We start from the raw sequence: 23,338 nt of genomic DNA, 5'->3' as shown, positions 1-23,338 counted from the left end.
AGTCGTTAATCAGTGCTGCGTAGTGCACATTAAAAAAGAAACTCATCAATGGTATCCACAAAGCCATGTAACTTCTTTAAACAGTCTGATTTTAACTGTTAAATTTCCTCTAGATTTTGGCTGCAATGTAGCTGAGGCAACAGCAATATTTAACAACTGCTTTAACTACAGTTACTCTAGTATCATTTCCAGTGTGGTTAGGACATGTTCCCCAAGAAACCCATGTCACAAAAACAGTAATAAGGGCTAGCAGGATACCCTGTAGGATCGCAGCCTGTTTATATTTTGGCGGTTCTTGGAACCCCAGATCACACTTTGTGACATGCCAAGCAATAACTGTCCTGTCTGGTGGAGCCTTCTTGGGAACTGGACGGTTTGATGGAAGCCTCCTGACAAACCCAGCTGCCCGACTGCCCAGCACACACCACAGAATTTCACTTTCCAACCCAACCTAACCCATAACTTCCGACTCAAAGCAAGTAACCTCTTCTTAAAAACTAAAAATATAAACAGGTAAGACAGAATGGGTGGGAGGGGGAAGAGGCATTAAAAAGTGAAACACCGTCTGAGGTCACAGCAGGTCAGCAAAGAGGTTGGTGTCTGCATGCAGAAGTTGCTAGAAGGACTTAAAAAAATAAATCAGTGCAGACATGCCTTGGTACACAAACCTTAAAGAGAGCTGCAGAACAGCTGTAGGCTCTTCTCTAACTCACAGACAACTGCCTGACACCTTGAGCAGAATGAAGCTCTCACCATCAACTGCTTTATCCCATGAATCTAACGAGAGGCAGCACAGAATAAAAGCAGAAAGAAAAACAAATGACTAAACTTTTTTTTTTTTAGTGTGCAGCATCCTGAATAAACCTAATTTATTACATAACTTATACACAAATTATTTCAGAGACAAGCCAAAGATTGTATACTATGTATAGCAAAAATCATTTTATGATTTATTCTGTACAGAATGCATTTGAATCAAGGTATTTTCCCCCAAAACTATTTAGAAATCTAACATTTACAACCAGAGAAAATTTAATGTGACTGACAGCCTGTTTAATTCAAACATACTATTAACTGAAAGAATTAAAATTCCATTACAGATGAAAACTTTTTAAGTTTGTAGAACAACAAACTCTACTCGCCTCATTAGAAAATGCCCTAACTGGTTTAATATTTCTGGAAAATAATTTTAATAGTTAGCTACTATTTCCAATTACTGTGGTGAATACAATATCTCATTTAGAAAAGTAATATTTTAATTTCCAAGAAGCCTATACCTTTCAAGATAGTCTCCTAACTGTGGAATAGAAAGGAACCTAACTTGTTTGCAGACATGAGTCTTTCATGAACTATAGCACTTGTATGGTGAGTATGTCATGCTATTTTACTGAAGTGTCCCCACCCACACAGTGTTATCATCTAACCCAAAACCCTGCAGATGTTAAAAAGAAAAAAAAAAAGTAGATATGTGACTTGGAATTTCCCCATGGACAAAACAAAGCAGCTCACCTTTACTCTTTACAACAGCACACAGGTTTCTGCCTTCAAAGACAGTTGATAGGAAATCAGCTTCAAATACTGTTACTTCCAGTGGCCTGTTTTCTAAATTAAAGTAGCTAGACAAGCCTGTTTCTTTCTAATTACTAAAAATTTATCATCACACTCTGTTGTTTTCCCTGGATAAAAAACATTTCTAGTACACTGCAGGGTCCCAACAGTAGACACTGATGTCTGACAGTAATTCTAAAAATAGCAGAACTCCACCAGGTCACAGCCTTTACCGCAACTAAAGCTGCTTCATTTATTATACTCACTCCTCCTTTTGACTCACAAATAAATTAAACAAAAAAACCATAATAATTAGTTCCATTCAAAAAAAAAAAAGAAACAAATAAGAAGCAGAGCAAAGAATGACCTTCACTTGCATGTTATTGCTTCTGCCCTCCCCAAAATAAGAAACATAAACAATACCTCTTTGGGAATTATATGGATGTCATTATCATGTTCAATATATTTTTTACTTCACAGTAAGACTTATACAGTCTGATTCATAAAACTACTTCTGCTACCTCCAAACATGATTTTATATCTATTACCAAAAATATGTGCATAGTATATTAACTAACAAGCACAATCCCATGTAAAAAAAAAAAAGGGTAAAGTTGGAGGAAAGTCATTATTTTAAAACGAATCTAGAAGTGAGGTTACAATGACAGTGTTCACAAACTTTTATGGATTCATTTGATAACACCTGAACCAACTGAAATGTAACAGAAGTGCTCCAATGTTAGTAAAGCCAAAAAAACACAGACAGTGACTCCAGAGCCTCATTTGAATTTAACAAAGAATGTAAAACTTTTCTCTAGGCCACTTCCTGCTATTGCTGGAAACATTCCCTCCTTTAAGCAGAGATGGATTTCAAGGTACTGTACTTGGTGTTGTTTTGAGAGTACATTCAGAAGAAAATGTGAACGTGTAGGCAAACTGGAAACTCTCTGGAGAGATTACCCGCTTACTTAACCACATTTCCTGTTTTTTTAACCCGTTTGTCCTAAGTCAGTCCTTAGACTACTGACAAAAATAGATACAAGCTGCTATAAATAGTTCATTAGCAGGTCTTTCTTGGTAAGACTGAAAATGTTTTGATAAACCTATTGTTCATACTAGCTCCATTCTAATTAAATGGTGAATAGGATTAATGTTTACTTGAAATTCTCCTCTGCATAGGTCACCATCCCTGGAGGTCTTCAAGAAACGTCTAGATTTACAACTTAGTAGCACAGATCAGTGTTGGACTTTAGTACTAGGTTAAAGGTTGGACAAGATGATCTCAGACGTCCTTTCCAATCTGAATGATTCTATGGTTATCACAAACATACAACACATTAGGAATCGCAGAAAAAGTGGAAAGAACTAAAACTGACCTAAAAATAGCTATTGAAAATTTAAATTAAATGAATTAAGAATTACTTGTAATCTATCTAGGAAAATGCTTTTAAAAACACAGTTCTGACACAAGAAAGGGTAGATCTAATTGCTGAGAGACAGTCTGGCCAAATACTTTGAGATCTGAAGGCTAGAGCACTACATTTTTGAATTACCTGCCTTGCTCTTATTTTCAGCCATGACACAATGTTGTTGTAACAGTGAATGTCACTTGAAAGACTTGACACAGGTAGCCACAAAACTACTTTCCAAAAACATTAAACATGAAGGCTTTCAAGTCTTACATTACTTGTACTTTTTGAACTATTTTAATTCAAACAACAGAAGTTATGTCATAATATTCAAAGAACCTGAAAGTTTCTGTGTTTCAGCTGGCTGGGAGTAGCAAGAGCTCTAAAGACTGCCAATACTGTGATTAATACCTTCGCCTATGCACAAACTTTAGTCTACAAGAAGAGGACGCTGAGAGAATTATACTGATTCTGTGCCCTTGTGCATAGCCCATACTTAAACGTTTTTAGAAAAGCTGCTGCTGACATTGTGAACTTTCTGCTATTCCACCAAACCTGGATCTGAGGGACAGCTGAAGAAGCCTACAGTTGAGCATATTTGCTGCTTTCCAATCCTTACCGCTCACATTAAAATCCACTGCTTCCTGGGAGAGAATATAGTCTGCTTTATTATTAAGAAGGTAAGGAGAAAAGCCTGTAAAGGCCAAAGGCTACAACAGGAAATAGAGTCTAATAGTGCTTCACTTGGGAAGAAGAGATCTTTGTTGCATCTAATACTTAAAAGATGTGGAGGTAGCTGAAGGCCAATTTGGTATGTCCAAATTTTGTTAACAGATTTTGTTAGGAGATGGATTTACTTTCATTTCTTTTACCAGACACAGTAACATAAAATGTAAAGGGCATTTTACCAACCCAGACCTGAAGGTCATGAGCTAAGGATGCTGCATACCACACTCAGAACTGAACCATAAAGACTTTCAAATTACTTTAATTATTGCAGAATAAACCAAATTTCAACACATTAATCAGGTAATAAGAGATATAAATGGCAAAAGACATACAACAGAAACAATCAAAAAGCCCTACACCAAACAAAACGCCTATGCACTAATTAAAAAACAACAGTAACAACAGAACACCAACAACTTAATTTGGAGCTTATAGCTATCCACGCATCATCATCAAAAACATACATAGGCATCAGTTCACCCAAGTCCCTACCTGTAAACAAATATATCAGTAATCCTTAGCAGAGCACAGTGCTTGAGATACATGACCCATGGAAACTTGGCTTTTTGTTGTCATTTAGCTATTAACAACATTGTCTGGTACAGTTACAGCCATTAAACGGTGCTCTACATGCACAGCTGCCCTATCAACATGTGGCTGTAACTCATGAACATAACCTTGATACAGAATAAGAATACAAACACTTCACAGCCAACAGTGTGTTCCCATACAGATTTAGCAGCCCATTAAAAAAAAAAATATATATATATCTTACTGCATCTACTTCAGTATTAACAGTGGTGGGGTTGTTAGGTCTTTTTTTTTGTTTGAATACAAGCGGCTGTGTGATTTAAGAGGAAACCCAACGGTATAAAATAATCAAAGCATCAGATACTTTAAAGTACCTCGTTTGAGGTAGATGAAAAAATTGTGCTGTGAGAGAAGACATTTCACCCAACTACAACATGACAAACTACCCAAAACAAAACCATTGTTCTCCCTGAGTGGTAAAAATAGGCTCTGAAGAATGAAATTCATGTACAAAATTCTTAAACATAACAAACCCTCCTTCTTCATATCAATACATCTAATCACGCCTTGGCATTATCTGAACTTCTATTAGCAATCTATTAGCTGTAGCAAATCCATTAGCTGTAGCTTTCTAAGCAAATGCGGTTTTATTCTCCCCAAGAAAAAAAAAATCTTAATTTTTAAACAAATTCCCTCCCTATGCTTCCCTATCATTTTCATCACATAATAGTCATAGCATTATGTATGTAAGTCCTATTATCACTAGATTTTCACCAGAAGAACTTTTTTTTTTTTTTTTTTTTAAGTGCTGCAGCCTTTTCTTCTGATAAAGCAGAGAGTATTAATAATTAACATGTAAGGTGATGAAAAATCAACAGAACGCACATCCCTGGTATAACTAGGTTTCCAGTGATTTCATCAGTTTGTAAGGCAAGACTGAAATGCTTCTGTCCAAGAAAATGACATTTGACCATGTGGGAAGTGAATGGGTGTTTCCTGTCTGCAGAACATCCTTAAGTTTCCAGTGTCTGTGAGCAAGAGAAACAAGCCATGATATTGTACGTAAGGGGGCACCGACTGCTTAGCATATATATTTGATATACACTGCATGCATTTTCAAAAGCACCATCTGCACCAACACACAAAGCTCATAAAATAAAGTTAGAGCAATTGACTAGGAAACTATGCTGCTGCTTAAAAGTTCTCTCTGGGTTTTGTCAGACTTCAGAAAAATCAAGAAACTGCAGAACAGAACATCTGGGGGGTGGCGGACATACCAAAGTATTATCATCTTCTAAAGCTAGTACCTATGTTCTTTAGAAACCTGGTACCCTCATAGTTTCCAGTGCTGTGCTCTGCTCATCGTTTACCTAGAGGATTTTCAAAATTCTTGACAAGCGAGCCATTTAGGAAAAAAAAGAAACCAGTCATACCCCTCTCATTTCACAATTTAGACGAAGGGTTTCAAATCCCTCTGTTACAACTCATCACATTCAGTGGTCCTTGCCAAGCTGAAGCACACCTCTCAATCTACAGATACTTGGGTTAACACCTGGGTGCTAACGTGACAGTGACAAGAGATGTCAGTGAGGGGTCGAAGCCAGCAAGATAAACCGACCCTTCACACTGTCACCATATGTTCCAGTACACGAGGATTTATGCAATGGCAAGAGGTGACAGTTTAAAAAGATGTGTTTCACAGATAAAAGAGGGTAGCTATATGCACCATAAAGATACCAGATGACCAGTTCAATGGCAAAAGCAAGTCATTTTGTTAACTGTAAAGTATGCTAAAAATCAACATCTCTATCAAAACTGAGAACAGTTGAATCCAAAAATCAAGCAATATTTCCTTTCATTAACACAAACCAAGCATAGTCTGCAAGAATATTCATTTATTTCTTTCAAACACATCATTTTTAAGGCACCCTGAAGGTGTCCTTTCATGATTTTATAAAACCTAAAATTATTAAAACCTTTCAAAACAGACTCGCTCAAGAAACTGTGTGTTCTTCTCAATTCCTGAAGTCACTGTTACTGTAATAATAGCCTGTCATATGCAAGATGACAGCAATTTCATAAACGAAGAATGGGTTTAGAGATATACTATGTTTATGAATTTACTTTGCTTGTCACTCAAACATTATTATAAGAAATCAGAAAACTGAAGCCGATTGATCCAAAACAGACCAATGTCACAAACAAAGTACTCGGAACAATACAGACACTAAAATTTTAGTGTCCAGTTATGTCCTGCATCCGTCTGACCTTCAAGCTACAGGAAAAAAAATAATCACTCGTCAACATATCCATATATCCTATGCTTATTACGCTGACTTAAGACAGATATACTTTGGTAAGTAAATCATAAAGCAAACACAGCAAATGAAAGTAGAACACGAACTTCTAAAAAGTGACTTTAAATAAGAAACCTGAAAAATGATGTGTTGAGCAAAAGGGTTACTAGCAGCAATAAGATACACATTTTTTTTTCTGTCTTTTACTGCATAGTTTTGTTAGCAACTTAAAAAAATAATTGTACTATTGCTGTTGAATTGTATCAGTAGTACAATTGTAACAGGCAGGTCAAAGTAACTTTTTTCTATGATGCAGCACTGATATAACACACAACTCCATACTTTTGGATGTCAGTTCTGCAAAGGTCTGTGAACGTTCTTAACTCAAAAAAATGCAAGCAATCACCACACTGAACTAAACCACAAAACTGACTGTTAATATTTTTACATACTTTCTTCCAAACTGCCTGTGCATTTGTCAATACACAGGATTTTTATTTGTCCTTATTAATTAAATTCAGTAAAGCAGCAACCAAATTGATGCCAAGGTATTAGCTTACAGGCAAACATAGATAGGCAGCAATATTCTGCAGGCATGGTGGAAGTACAGAGTCATGGGAACGACCTAAAGGAAGAAAAGGGACTTTGGTTACATACAGATCTAGCGTATTCCTTGGAAGATGTACAAAGGAAAATTCTCAGATTCAGTTTCTATGGTAAAATGTACTTTCTTTTTCACAGATGTGATAACCTGTGATGACTGTGAAGAGGTAGTCGTCATTCTGACTTTCAGACAGTCCTTCTACCAACGTAGGTATTGAACACTGCAGCACGTACTGAAGTCAAACGCCTGTGGATTGGTAAATCAACTACTCACAAGAGCATACTTTAAATTTATGACCAAAAAATGCGATAAGTTGGACTTAGTGTAGAATGTTATTTATCTGTGTGTTTACATATGCAGTGACTTGGAACCATACCATGGCAGCTTTTAGAGATATTACTGCAGTAATAAACAAACAAAAACAAACAAACAAAAAGAACTTGCTGCCCTCTACTCTGCAAGGAAAAAGAAAAAAAAGATAAAATTTTGCTAGGCACACATAGCAACCTAGTGGGACTGCATATTTATCCTATTTATTAGAGTGAAGGTGAGAACTCTCACTGGCTTCCAATCTTACTATTTCATAGTTTTTCGCTTCCAAGTTTCACTGAATCCAAACTCCATTTTGAAAAGGGCAAGAGTTTGAAATGAAGAATGTCTTTGCATGACCTGAACAATAGATCCTTAAAAATTGTTCAAGTCCAAATTTAACATTTGGAAGCTATCCGGACTCAGGAGTGACCCACAATAACTGGAAAGCTTAAGATTTTTCACAGTTCAAAGTAAAGGATTTTAATAATTTTGAATTACTTCAACCACTGAACAAGTCCAGCACTATAATTTCATCCAAACATCAATAAAGCTTAAGTGTTTCATTAAATTTAAATTGCTATTCGTTGTGTAAAGAAATTTTAAGCTAATGAAATGCTTTTTATTACAACAGATCTGCTGTACTGTTAGAAGTCTATCATATTTTCCCACTTAAAAAGTAAGAGTTCAAGGGCTTGATAACTTGGCTATATGGAGAACATGCTCTAGGCTGAATTTTGTATAGAATTTTTGTATAGAAAGCTGAGACTGTCACACTAAAATTTTTAACATAAAAACATACCCCAGGGCAGAAAGTGTTACTGAAGTTTGGAGTAGGCAACTATTTTCCCACTCTGCTAGCTTATTTAGCTGTCAAAAGTAACAAGAAACATTTTGGAGACTGTATTTTCATCAGTGTTTTTAAAATATTAAGAACTGCAGCATCCTTAACTACAGTACACATTCAGGGTTTAGAAAATGTTTGTTTTTATCACTCCTCTTTTGTCTTGAATTCAGTATTTGTTTTATTACTGACCACAATCCCCATTTGCAGCATTTCAAACTGTAATCAGAACATGAAGTGACCGGTATGTTTACTAAATACATCAATGCTTTTGGACCTTCCTTGATGTATCGTCTGGGGCAAATTTCAGTTATTTTTACATGATTCTCTGCATCTGCACAGGTGGTATAGGAAGTGCTGCATCACTATATGTCCGTACAGCCCTTGAAGAATCACACAAGAAGTCACTAAGCATCATTATCAGGGGGGAACGCACAGTGCTGCAGACTGTTTCTAACTAGTACCTACATGCTAAAGGTTAACATGACAAAATTATTCTTTAAGCACGAGTGTCAAGTATAGGAAACATATAGGGAGAATGAATAACGTTTGTCATCATTCTGGCAGCTCTCTGCTAAGACAAGTCTAGCAGTTTTGACACAGTTGAGTTTACCTAGAACAAAAGCAAACTTTTAGCTTGGGACTTTAAAGGCAAATTCTGAACCCTTATAATTTGAGCTAGAGTAGACTTGGGTAAAAGCAGCAGCAGGAGATATTTTCTAGTTCATTTAATTATTTCAAGCATTTTCTAAAACCAACATGTGAAGAGAAGTTACTGGTTAATTAAAGAAGATAATCTAAATGACCCTCTTCTGTTAGATGAGTATTTCACCAGCAAAGAAAAAGAAGAAGATTTTAAAGGGACAAATTGACAAAAATGTTTGCTCCTTTGAAAGCAACCTACCATATCAGACCTTCATATCAGAAAAAAAAATCCCTTAACTTCTAAGCTCCCTTTAAAAAGTGAAAATAATGTGCTTACAAACACATGAAGCTAAACTATGCTTAATATCTTCTATTAAATAAATACCTATTACACTGTGAAGATCATAGCTCTTATCTGATACATTGGCTTCCAAACATTTAAAACGCCTAAAAATTGGAAGATACAGAACCCAAAAGAAAGTATTCAAGAAACTGTCTGATTTCACAATGGCTCTTTCTTCAGAGAAGGCAGTTTCCTTGATGGATTTTCAGCAGGAAATGTTTTGGTGCTCTTAGAAGTTCAAAGCCAGCTCCAGTACAGTGTGTTATTATGCAAAGACAAGGCTTTGCATACACGTATTTCTTTCTTCTCTTCTGGGAAGGCAGGTGTATAAATAGGGTGAAAAATCTAGTTGTTCTAGCTATCACAATTTTGTTCTCAACAAATACATGCAAGTCAATAGTAAATAATAGGTAGGTTTTTGAATCTGGAGGAAAAAAAAAGAAAGCTGGCTGCCTAGTTACAAACAGTTGTAATGGTGAAGGGAAAAGAAACCCTCTTCAGTCCTCTTTCCCCTCAAAACAAAATACAGACTTTCTAGAGTTTATATTACACAAAGATACATAACTGGCTATGTTTGGTAATAAGCTCACCTTATTGAAAACAGCTTTGAACTCTTCAGTCAAATGCAGATCTACATAAACAGTCATAATTTGCTGAATGGTGGAATTCTAAGACTCAGTGACAGTACAGGAAAATGGACACACAGATTATTATCTGACATCTGGATTCTGTAAACACTGAAGCTCATGCTAAATTTATGGGATGAAACTATCTCCATATTCTACTAAAATCAAAGTGTCCGCAAAGGCTAAATTAGGTCTCAGGCCAAAACAATTAGCACACACCATAAACTAAGAATACAGAATAGAGGGAATAACATTAAACAAAAGAAGGCATTTGCCTGTCAAATGCCAGGTAAACTTGAAAGCATTCACTGTGCCAATGAATTAGATGACTGAGAATCACTCTTCTGATGACAAGATTTATTATTACTCATGCTATGTTGAATGGGCTGGGGCAACATAAACCTTTGCAGTATCACCTCATTTCTGCATGTAATAGGAGGTGGTGGAAGAGGAGAAATGGTGTTTGCTTTTTCTCCTCTCTGCATTACCACAAATTCCAATCCCCAGTTTTCTGCTTCAAACAAGGCACAGATCACGTGTTACTATCATTGACATATCTGGAGTTGTGATAACAATCATCTCATTTAGGTATTTACAGTGACTTCTATCACCATCAGCTAAAAGGGTATGTGAACAGAAAATTCTTAAGCTACAACACCAGGATACAGTCTGATCAAAGAATCACAGTAAGACCCCTTTTTAGATATACAAGCTTGTGCTCCTTCAGTTTCTCAAGCAATATACATGAAGCCTGTCTTACATCTTAAAAATTTTCACGTGAAAATTTTTTATACTGTTTTTCTTTTCAAATACTCCTGCTTTAAAAATAAAATATAATTTACTGGCCACTTAATTTTGCAGTTTGTCTAAGAAGAATGCAGGTTCTCCAACTTTTAAAGAAAAGAAATAAAGATAAAGTGGTTTTGGAGCCTTATTCCCAAATCATAGTCTTCAGCTGAACATAGACAGAAATGCCACAAGGCATTGCAGGAATGGGTTTGACAGGTAAGGCCAAAATGAAGTTGGGAGAGAAATGGATGACAGTCTAGTACATAACTATTTGCAGTCTTACTGGCAGAAAATGTTATAAAACAGAACTGTGAGTGAAGGCAGACATGTGCAAAGCATGATGAAACACAAGAAGTAACCTTGTTAAATTGCAGATGAACTCCTACTGCATTCCTGCACATGTAAAGTCAGGAGTCTCCTGAGAGCAGCCAACAAGAAACCTGACTGAAAGTCTTTAGGAGCAGAAAAATTTTCATGTAAGATGTGAGCAGAGGCACAAGAAGATACCTAATACAGTCTACATGCAAGTGCAACCCACTATGTAGCAGGTAAAGACATGGAGAATGAAATGTCTACCCAGGATGGTTTCTACTGGGATTTCTATAGTAGTTAGAAACCAAGGAAATGTCCAGGCAGAAGCTACAGAAAACTGGAGAAACAGATGTTTCTTCTTTTCTCATCTTTTGTAACTGTTCCCTATGACTGAGAAGGTATGACATCCACTCCATTTCACCAGCTAGAATGATCTTTAATATTTATAATTCAGACACGAATGTAATATGTTAAAGAAATCTCACTGTTGCCAGAAGTAAGAAATGTAATGAAAACTGAAGGTCTGAAAGTGAAATTGAAGAAAAATCTGAGGTTAAAATTAAATTATACAAATGAAGGTATTTTGAAACGTGCAGTGAAATTTGTGTTTATATATCAAGCGGCAAATTATTGTTCTATTTTATTATTATTTTTTACAAAATTAGTTTAAATGGTATGGTATGATAACCACTGACTGTGATTTTAGTACACCATTCTACTCTGTCAAGAATTGTGTGTACTATGCCAAACGAAGGAAGAGCAATCATGCAACACATGGAGTATCATACGTGCTGACAGGTCATTTAAGGATTTTGAATTCAACTCATTCTAGTAAGATTTTGATTGTTCATGCAGAACATTGTTAATATTTCTTCTCTATAATGACAAAATATCAGTTTATTAATGTATAAGTGCGGTTAGTTTGAATGAAAACCAGCATACTTTAATAAGAGCACATAAGAAATACTGTGTATAAGAACATTAGTGTTCAAAAAAGTTTCTTCACAAACACACAGCATATCTGCATACACACACACTTTTTTTTCAAATGCTTTTGTGCAGCCCTGTTTTTTTTTTTTTCCCTTCACACTTCCAAGATGAGCTGGCAGCAGCTCAGTTCTTCCAGGACTTAGAAAAAAGACCCAACTATACTTGCCTGCTGGAGAAAAAAAACAACCACTTTGCTGCTGCAGTTGCTAGCATTTAAAGGTAAGTTCCCTTTTCAGTTACTAACGTTGCCACTCTCACCGACCCCAAACACCCTGTACATTCTGAAATGCAACTTAAACACTGCAATAAAATGAAATACAATTGCACACAGTGCAAGAATGGGCAAACTGTAAGGCACGTTTGCAGGCTTCAGCCTGCACCCTCTGCTTTTAGTCCATGAGCTGGATGAGAATAAGTAACTAATGGAATATATCCATGACTGCATCACGAACAGGTAACAAGCATTTTGTAACAAAAAAAAAGCATAACTGACAAGTCCTTTTGCAGCTTTATTTGCCAATGCATAAGACATTTTTTAAACATTCTTTTTTTAAACATCTATTTCTTATATGTAATAGAACTGCAAAAAGCACCACTGTTTTCTCTCTGTTCACATATAAAGACTAACCAGGTGTTTTATCCCTGCATCGAAATAGCAGAATTTGGCCTTATTAAGCACAAAAAGAAAGACAATTCCTAAACCCAGGGCATCACTAGTTTGATCTGTGAGAATTCAAAATCATCTAAACCGAGTAAGATTAATTCTGAAACCATCCATTTGAAATGTTAGAAGCAATCTAAAGGGTTACAAAGATTTCAAGCCAAACTATTTTGTGCATTTCAGTCAAAAAGTAATTGCCTAGTTCTCAAAAAAAAATAAATATACTATATCCAAATGTTTTTTAGATGTAAATGCACTTGTCATCTTAAATGTAAGCAGGGTGCTGGTGCCCCAAATTAAACAAAAGAAGAAAAGTTAGGGTTGACAAGTATGTCGCTGTGCAAGTACAAATTAAATATGCCTTTTGATATTTCATTTTTAACTGTTGAGTACCTTTTCATCAGGCTATTGCCATTAGAAATTTTTTATTAGATTTTTAAATTAGACAAATAACAGATAAGAGATGTGACAAGTATATCAAATCTGATTTAGCAGATCTGACGCACTTAATCTTTTACTGTAAGAGTGGCATTTGATATATTTGAAATGTTTCAAACAATTCTCCATTACCGTGACAAATAAAATTCAGATTTAACTCTACTATACTCAGTTTATGCCAAATACAGAACGAATTTCTAAAAAACCACAAACAACCAACTTCCATATGAAAGTGTGAGATCACCTGAAACTTTCAATGCAATGTAAAATTTTAAATACTACAAAAATGCCAGTGAAACACAGAAGATATATATTTTGAGATTGGCAGACTAACCTCTTCAACTCTGTATACTGTGAACTTTGAATGAATGTTGCCTAGACTGCACAGCAGGCCAGCATTTCATAAATAATGAAGGATCACTGTATTTGAATTCCTTAGAAAAATAAACAAGTACAGTGTGGTAGTACAGCCACACTGACTATAGTCACAAATTTATGTAGTAGTTGTATATAAGCAAATAAAATATAATTAACCTTGCCACATTATTAAAATTTATTTGACATTTGCATGCATACCACATATTAATCATCTAAAAGATTGAAGGCCCCCATACTACAAATACTTTTGCTTGTAATGCACAAACTTCAGTGCACAGAAATCTTTTCTATCCAAATTCAAAGTAATACAACTTCTTCATTAACCTTCCAAAAGACCCTAGGCTTGGAATCCAGAAGAGATTAGAGTCTAATTTTACTTGTCAGGTGACTGAGATAAAACGTATGCATTTTAAATTAAATTAAAAAAAGAAAAACAAAACAAAACTCAATGAAATAAGAACAAAAAAGAACAAAGATTGAACGTAGAGGGGAAAAAACCTGTACAACAAACTAGATGATTGACCACTATACACAAAACAAAAATAATCTAAAAACATACCTGGCAACTGATTAACTCTATGTTTCTCATTATCACTTACATCTCTCTTAATTCTGTCAGAAACATACACTAAATTAGAACAATGTTTCAAGCAAAAAAAATAATTCATTGTTATTGCATGTTAAAATTGAAGACTTTGTTGTAAAGACTCATAAGTTGACATTGAAATTAAAATGAAAATTTAAATGAAAGTTATTTATTAACAATAAATAAGTTAATCATGCTGCCTTTTACCACCAGCAGTGAGTTACTCCTTAGATCAAAATAAAGGGACAAATGTATAATTGCACTGTGTACAAGTTCTTACTGACATTCAGAACTTTCATATTGAAAAGAGCATATATACTGAAAAACTGAGTAATAAAAGTTTTAGCACACAGGCTAAATTAAAATTTGCCCAATGCAAACAATTTGCCCTCCCTTATATTTAAAACTGTAACAAAAAACATATGTATAAGTAAACATCTAATAATTACCTACCTTACAACTACCTAACAGAGCCCGGCATATACTTTTTCCACACTGAGAGAAGCAGGGTATAAAACTTCAGTTTTTCCAAACTTGCTCAAAAGGTGGGTTTCTTAATTTCATTCTAATTTCTTCTTCATAACTGTTCATTTATTACAGTATTTCCCATTCTTATATTTTCCCAAGAATTATACGATGTAAGGAAATAGTGTCCCCATGCTCAAAGACAAATGACTGGAAGGGCATCAATGGTGTAAAGTATAGACTATGAAGATTTTTGGTAAGATTTTTCTGAATAGTCAATATATTACAAGACTTCAGACAAGTATATTAAATATGAATGTTCAAATAGACAAGATTCAAAGCAGGCATTTTAAAAATAAAGACAAAAATGCTCAATTGAGTTAACAACAAAAAGCAGACACCCCCCGCCCCCCCCCCCGAGGCAGGGACAGAATCCTGCCTCCACCCTTTTTTCCTTCCATTTAATGCCCCCATTGATTTTTCAAAATCTGTTACAGCTGAGGGTAGATTTTTTGCCTGTAACAGATCCAGTTAATCTAAAACCCATTTTTATCTCCAAAACTGCCTCCATTTTGTGAAGCAAGTCAAGTGTACCCATGTTAGAAATAAAGTTATTATTTAAAAACTAAATTATACTTGACTGTGTTTGTGTAGGCTTTCTGCAAATAACTCTTACTCACTTGACTGTGTTTGTGTAGGCTTTCTGCAAATAACTCTTACTGACTTTAAAAAAAAAAAGCAAATAGAAAAACAGAATGGAAAACAGGAAATTTTCTTATTCCATTGGTCTATATGGCTCAGCAACAGAATGGCAGCAATACATATACGTAACTTCTACACAGTAGACTTGTATTGATTTGAGATTTATATTGATTAGCTAATGACGTAGACCTTGACTTTTGCAGCCTTGATTCAAAAAAAGAAATAAAGTTGATGGCATTGGCAAAGCAAAAGTTAGGATATTGTGTTTCTCAGTGATTCTACATATAGCATGTAGTATTTATTGCCTGAAGTAAGTATTTAGTAATATACAAATAATTTCTGCCAGCTCTGCAAAGAAAGTCACCAGTAACACAGGTAAGTTTGAGGGCAAAGAGGACACACTTTACTAATGCCTTTCACAGATACTTGCTGAAAGCATAAGATTCAGGTGTTTTGTTGGATTCTGCTCCAGTTTCTGAAAAGCTCACTGATCTACACAGCATCAGGCCTCTCTGCCTTTTTATTTGCATTTCATTTCAGGTCTGTCTCTTGCTTGCAGCATCCCTTTGTATATATATGTATATACATATATATACATATAGCTGTATATATATGTTCCTGTATTAATTCTATTTCTAAACGCTACCCTAATTTATGTTTACCTTGCTTAGCCAGGCCTATTTTCTCCCTTTTTTCCACTTTCATTCCCTGCTTGATCTCAGTCTTTATCACAATCTTTCTGTTCCATTCTGTTGCTTCCACTTCAGCCACCCTACTTTCTATCCACTTTTATATTCTTCCCATGAACAATTTCATCTACCCAAAACCATTATCTTCCTAGATAATCCAGATTTGGTCCTCTTCACTTGAATTCAAACTTCCAGTTTCTTCCTTCTGCTAGGTAACAGCAGGGGGAGCATCAAGAACAGAGTACTTGCTAGTGTTTAACCAATACAATTGTTCAGAACAGTTGCAGGATTGAAGTTGTGGGCTGGATTACCAGCACAGAAAATTCATTATCAGGAAATTCTTAAATGTTATTCCTAACCAATTCCTGAGATTTTTCATAGTTACATTTTTTCCAAAATGTCCTTTGCAAAAGGTTTATCCATGGCATCAATAGGCCCCAACTCGGGTCAAGTTTTCAGTCTCCTGATGGAACGCTTGAAAGCTTCAGACTGTAACAGTGAAGTTACTGACATTCTTACCTGATCTTTTAAATATGGGCAAATTGACGTCTTCTCCCACTGCTTACTTTTAAAACCAGAACTGTTACTGTCAAAACTTACCCTCATCCTACAACGAGCATATTTGAAAGCTAATGCTGTAACACCATACAAAAAACTTCAGCCCAAACTTATCACGGCTTGGCTATCAAGAATAGTTGTATCCACTAACGAACATCAAATAACTTTGACTATGCAATACTACATACCATTTATAGCACCACTCAGGAACACAACTGACACCTAAATGTTTCGCCTTGCCAACACTATCAACACTTTCCTTTTTTAAAATCAAGGCTACAAAAATCAAGATCTAAATCGGCCAAATGACTCAAATCAAATTTTTAAGTTTTGCAGCCATAAAGACTACTGAAGAACAGATGCTAACTTCCACTCGGTACATGCATTTTTTTTTTTTCAATCACCAAACCAATGTGTTGATCTTTTAACAAGTCCTTGAGCGAACTGTATGCTCGACTTGGTTATGCCCATTCCCAGTCATCTGTATGCTATTTTAGTTTAATAATGTTGATACTTTTCATGTTATACTTAGAGATGAATTCTAGTTTTTTTTTTTTTCTTTTTTCATTTTCCTCTCAAGGAAAAAAAAGATGGCATGTCAGTACTGCAACATACTGCGTCTTTTAGATTATATAAGGGTACATTTTCTCAAATATAATCTTGCTGTACAATTTCATTTTGTTTGGGACTAAAAGTTTATTGTAAAAATCAGCTATATGCTTGCTGTTTAAATTTTTTTGGTTGAGTACTAGATAAAGTCAGATGTGCATGTGCCCCATGAAGAGGTTGTTTGTTTTTTTTTTTTCAGTCCTCTTCAATAATGAAGTCCATTTACCTCATCCAAAAGGAAGGCTTTCCCAGTCACTAACTTTATCTTCAGATCCCCACATATTTTAAAGATCATATAATTATGGTGAAAGGCAGACAAACTGAAGCTAAAGTCACACTTTTTACACCAATATTCAATACAGTACATCTGACAGGATTTATCCATCTGAAAGATGGATCGTCAAGGTGAAGTTTGTAAAGAAGTGACTACATGTTCTTCTTAACACCTTTACTTTGTGGATTAACAGAAAAACTTTTTTACTACTTTAAATTGACATCTGTTTTGCAACACTATGATATGCAGAGAAGGCTAATATACACCATCTTCACTTTGAATTTTGTGAAAAAGATGCAGATAAAGTATGTAAAGCCAACAATGAACTGGAAAATAAAAAGACTAAAGGTACACCTCTAACAGAAGTTCGGTATTCTCTTTAAATGAAAAAAATACTACAAAACAATCCTAAAGGTAGTGTGAGTCTCATAAGTAGATCCCAATACACTGAATCGGGAACTGAGCACGTAAAAAGCTGACACAACAACTTTTTCTTTGCTTGTGGGAATACAATCATGTCAAGCAAAAACACACTTCAAGCACAATGAGAAATTATGCATTATTCATATATAAATTCAAATGTACAAGATGAAAATTTAAGTTATTTCTGCTGTATATTGTATTAGAGCATATATTCCAAGCACAAAAGTAATAGCAAAGATCAAAGAGATATTTTTCTCAAAAGTAACAAACCCTACGTTTTTTGCGTATTTACAGCCCAGTGAGCAAGCACTGCAGCTCTTGATTCACAGATTACAAGTGTGTTTCTTGTAATTACCTCCCTATCAAAGTACCACAGAATTTCTACTAAGCTTGCTATATACAACTCTGAGAAACAATCAAACCAAGAAAGTACAAATTGTCATGTCAATCATTGATTTATTGAAAACTAATAGCAGATCACCTCCAAAATTCCAAGTACTGTTACTAAAACTAATTTCAACTTCGTATTAGCTAGACATTCATATGGTGATTTAGCTGGATTAGTTTTAGAAATGACAAATATGATGTTCAAAGGACCTAAATGTTAACGTGCACAGTATTCACTGCTGAAAAAATCAGATTCATATTATGCTTCCTTAAAATGGAGGTTCTTAAAGCACCTAAATAAATGACTAACATCTCAGTCATTCTAAATACCATATTCCTGCCCTTCTTCAATGGTTTAACAATTGTTGCTGAACTACTTTTATAGTATGCATTTGCTCATAATTTTACCTTTTCAGAACTGTAATTATGTCTATTACCAAAGTGGCCAGATTCTTTGGAAAAAAATTCCAAACAATCTCAATGAATTTCATAAGAAAATAGCAAAGATGTCTCTTATAATAAGTTCTATTATACATAAGCAATGAAGCAAAATAATCACAAAAAACAAGCATTAAAGAGATTATCAATGATAAAAGCTGCTTTAATCATTCAGGGGTATTTCAAAAATTATTTAGGAACTAAGTAAAAGCTGTGAGAAAAACTTATAATAAGAACTTGTCAAAAGTTAAAAACAGACTAGAAAAAAGTTTTTAATTGTACAGTATATTTTAGTTCCTATCACTCACTGTTAAAATAATTTCAGAGTTTGATAAGCAGATATTTACCTGCTGGAACAAGACAATCTTTCCAGTCAAAATATCCTGCGTAAATGCCAGGTTCTAATGACCCAACTATAGGATCTGCCTTGGATTCAATGTACATTTCAAACAGTCTCTGATCCAGCTCTTTCAAGGATTCCATACTAACCTAAAAACAATCAAAACATAAATAGTCATTAATTATATGAATTAAATTGCATATGCAAAAACCTTAGAACACCATCTTTAATTTTCAGTAAAGAGTAGCAATTACTTACACGTTTCAGTTCATAATTACATATATAAAAAAAGCAGGAAATTCCATATTCTCTGTCCATCCGAGCCACTATAATCTTTTTCCTCGATGGTGCTCAGCAACAAGTATTTTTGGGAAAGGTCCAAGAAATATCAAAGCAGGCAGATCATTCTATAACTGTCTACTGGCATGATTTTCTTCTGCCTGTCCGGAGGTCTTGATCTTCCACCAAGTAAACAACTGAATTTTGCCAATGTTTTAAAATATGCCCATAATAATTTCCGTCATAAAACATGAAGATTTTCTTAGGATACTTAAGATCTACCAACTGTAGCGTTACAATTTCTCATTATCATCTGTGTACTTGAAAATGCATACGTTAAGGAGCCTCTGACTTCTGAAACCATGCATGTGAACTTCCCGACTCCAAGGCATCTCCATACAACAGATGCATAAGCTGCAGCTCATGAACACCTGCAGAATTCTTCTATTTAACAGCTCTCAATGCAATTTTTAGTACTTCACAACACTTAGCCACACTGAAAGCTAAAGGGATATGTACAATTTGTTTGTTTGTACATGAACAGCTTTAGATTTCATACAATCCTATTTTATTAAACATAGTTGCTCTTCTATAGTTACAGCTTCTAAAGCAATTCTGGAACACAACCCATATCATAAAATGTTAAAGTAGAAAGTCAGTATCTTAGTACGGCAATGTACGCTAAATGCAAACACAATACACTGAAAATATCATGTGAGTTCTGGTTAAATGTATTTATGTTTATGCATAAGAGCTTAAGAAATAGAAGAGTAAAGCTTTTAAACTACTGCTCATTTTCCTCAACCAGTAGGGAAAAAAGCAGATTTATGTAATAGGATAATCTGCAGAAACAACAGGGTTGTAAATATGAGGATGCAGAGCAGGGCTCTAGACAAAACTGGGAATTCAGAAGAAGAAAGAAAGAAAAGAACACCAACTTCTTATCATTCTTTTCTCTGTGAAAAACAGACAAAACATTTAATGCTACAAGCTGCAGAATTAAGGATAAAGCTTCTTCATCGCATAGATGTTTCTAAACTGTGCTCTCCTCTGGCATGCCTGTATATTGCCAAGTGAGGAGAAAAGTAAACTGCAATTTCTGAGTCAGGAATAGACAGACAGATAAGCCTTCAGGAATGAGATCATGAGTGCATGGGAAAGCAGAGGTATTAATGAGGTCAAAGAATCTGCTAGGTTCAGCAAAGTTGGGGTGGTGAAGTTGGTGATCAGAAGTAACAGTGACCACCACTTTCCTGATTTTCTATCTGAGGAACCTCCTCTAATATGTCACAAGAAGATCTATATATCCTGAGCACAGGATTTTCATAAAGTGCTGAGAATTTGGCCCCAAGCAAGGAATCAAGACTACCTTCTCCTACTTCCTCTTCTACCTCACAGCCTGTTGACACTTAAGACTTGAAAAAGAAAACATTCAAAAATGTACTGCAATCTCACTAAACCCTAATTTTCCCCTTACGCAGAACTGCAGAAATGCAAACCTGGAATGAGTTTCAAAAGATATTTCACTCCAATTTCTTACGATTAAGGACAGTAAGAATCCATAGACGATTTCAGCTTAGGTATGAGTCGAGGGTAGAAGGACACAAGTTCAGTGGGAAGTTCCCATCAACATGCACCATTCAAAGGATCTGTGGAACTGCTTTGATTGTCCCTAACTGTTCTAGAATTAAATGACGCCACTTTCTACTTCTACAGTCACTCAATAAAAAGAGCACACGCATGTTCACTACAGGTTCTTTTTTTTTTTTTTTTCCCGTCTTTACATTAGTTCACTTCAACCTGTTTCAAGTTCAGTGCACAATTAAGATAACGCTGGGTAACCTTGTTTTTCAGCCGCTGAAAAGATTACAAGATAGAACAATTCATCTGAATGTTATTTTGCGCCCTGGATGGGGTGTGAAGGGGAGGAGATGTCCTCAACAACATCCATTGTGTATACTCATTTTCATGACTCCCAAGTAGGGAAAGTAAAATATAAAATATATTTTTATAAAAATATACAATTCTCTTATTGATACATTTCTGCTGTGAATTTCAATTTCAATTTTTGTATTAAAGCCATTCTGAGCCTTTATCTTAGTAACTACTCTGCACAATCTGAACACCAGAACTTTGGAAACAATTATATTCAGAAGCTTAATCAAGAAGCTATGATAACTATCTTGGGATGCACACATTTTATTCCAGTTGCTAACTGAATAAACTGATGATAAAATCACCGCGGAAGAGCAATTGTAAAATAGCTATGTAGAAATTAAATAAAATTACTGGTGAATGTTCTAAGTATGAGCAAAGATGGCATGCACTAAAACAGAGGGTTAAATTTGGCCATTTTTACGTAACTTAGTTATTTGCACATGTAAAAAAAAAAAAAAAGATATGTAGAATGTAAGAAAATCTCCTTGGTTATCACTTTACTTTACTTTTTTACTTTTTTTTTTTTTTTTCCCCACAATATGAACATAATAATGATTTCCCTTCTAATTGGAAAAAAAACACAACCTAACAAATAGTTTTTACCAACATAAAATACAAAGTTCATTTTAAAATTCAATTTACAAAGCTAACAAGTGAAATATATAGTTTTGTTTCAGTCTCCCCAGATAACAGCAAATCTTATTTTTCAAAAAAAATGCCAATTCCTTGCTGTATTTTTTTAACCTAATAAATACTTAAATAAACTAAGAGACAGAGAAAGCTAGGTGACATAACAAAAAAACTGAAACAATCATCCAGTCCTCCTAAACCTCTGTGAACTTATAGCCTCTCTTAAAATTAATGAAGGTTTCTACAATTGCCATCTTAAGATGATACAATTTGATTATCCAAATCCTGCTAGATAGCATTATTGGCAGATTTGTACCAGATATTCAGGACTGCATCAGTCCCTGTTTTCCAAGGATTACAATAAATTTGAAATTAATCTGTGACTTCATCATTTGAATTTTGTCATTTGTAAACCTACTAGACATTTAAATGCAATACTCTGATATGGCTGTACAAGACAGAGTATTGAATATATAGCACGTCTCATTTGCCTATATTGTCAACACTAACTGTTTGTAGCTCAACTCTTGATTGTCTCAGCATCAAAGAATGATGATATCCAGAGTAATTTCATATACTGCATTATCAATACATATCATATCAGCCACACTTAAATGTTATTCAAAATAACTTCAGCCACAAAAATTCAAACATTCAGACAGAAGAGGACTAGGGATGTACTATATAGTAGAAACATCAGTTCAAGTGAAATATTTTACTCTGTACTGGAAGAGATAACATTTTACTTCCAATCAACAAATGTTTCTGGAAATACACCAACTTTATGGTCCTAAGGATTAAGTCACAACATTTCTCATAAAAAATGATTAATCTTTACAAAAAGGCAGGAAAATGAGACAGCTACTGCCGCCCACTTTGACATTTTCGTTCTTTGAAAAAGAAAAAAAAAACACACAAAAACACAACAAAAAAACCTGAACTAGTTTATGAACAACAGCTATCAGTAATGCAGATTGCCAGATGAAATAATTTATCAAGTGTATTTCTGAGATAATGATCTTTTATTCTCTGCATTAAGAAAACACAGTGACATTAAACAGCTTTACTGAGAAATCTGATAAGCTTTGCCCGTGAACATACAAATCTTGAATAAGAAGTCATATTTTCTACACTAGCTACCTAAGCCTTATAAGAATGCATACAACCATACCATCATTATTGTTGTGTCCATGAACTAACTGATGTTTGGAGTCCCACTCATATGTAGAAGGCTCACTCAAGAGTCATTTGAACACTTGCACTTAATTCCCACAGAAAATAAAACAAGTACAAACTATTTCCTTCAAGCAATGACACTTCATTCCAGTGTTCTCACTTACTTGAGTTATTTTTTCAACACCTTGAAAGCCATGTTTCTCAAAATGTTCAGCTATATTTAGGAAGGTATGACGTTCCAGATAGCGGCAGTTACTGAGTGCAATTAAAACTCTTTGTTCCTAAAAAATTGTTTTAAAAGAGAAAGAGTATAACAATTAGAAAAACAACAACAACAAAAAACAATCAAAAAACACATAACAAAAAACAGAAGTATCAGCATGACCAAAAT

General features: G+C 34.8%; 1 protein-coding gene across 3 annotated transcripts in view; it reads right to left on the bottom strand.

Moving 5' to 3' along the window:
* Window positions 1-23,338, bottom strand: part of EXOC2 (exocyst complex component 2) — a 130,481-nt gene that overhangs the window by 18,024 nt on the left and 89,119 nt on the right. For all 3 annotated transcript variants that reach the window (XM_040548006.1, XM_040548005.1, XM_040548007.1), the window contains 2 exons: window positions 23,112-23,228; window positions 18,932-19,073 (listed from right to left, as the gene is read on the bottom strand). In XM_040548006.1, the coding sequence (XP_040403940.1) occupies window positions 18,932-19,073; window positions 23,112-23,228 (259 nt within the window). The remainder of the gene's footprint in view (window positions 1-18,931; window positions 19,074-23,111; window positions 23,229-23,338) is intronic.

The sequence above is a fragment of the Cygnus olor genome, chromosome 2 (assembly GCF_009769625.2).
Source record: "Cygnus olor isolate bCygOlo1 chromosome 2, bCygOlo1.pri.v2, whole genome shotgun sequence".
Classification (NCBI taxonomy): domain Eukaryota; kingdom Metazoa; phylum Chordata; class Aves; order Anseriformes; family Anatidae; genus Cygnus; species Cygnus olor.
Note: the sequence above shows the minus strand (reverse complement) of the source record. Positions and strands in the feature narration are given on the sequence as shown.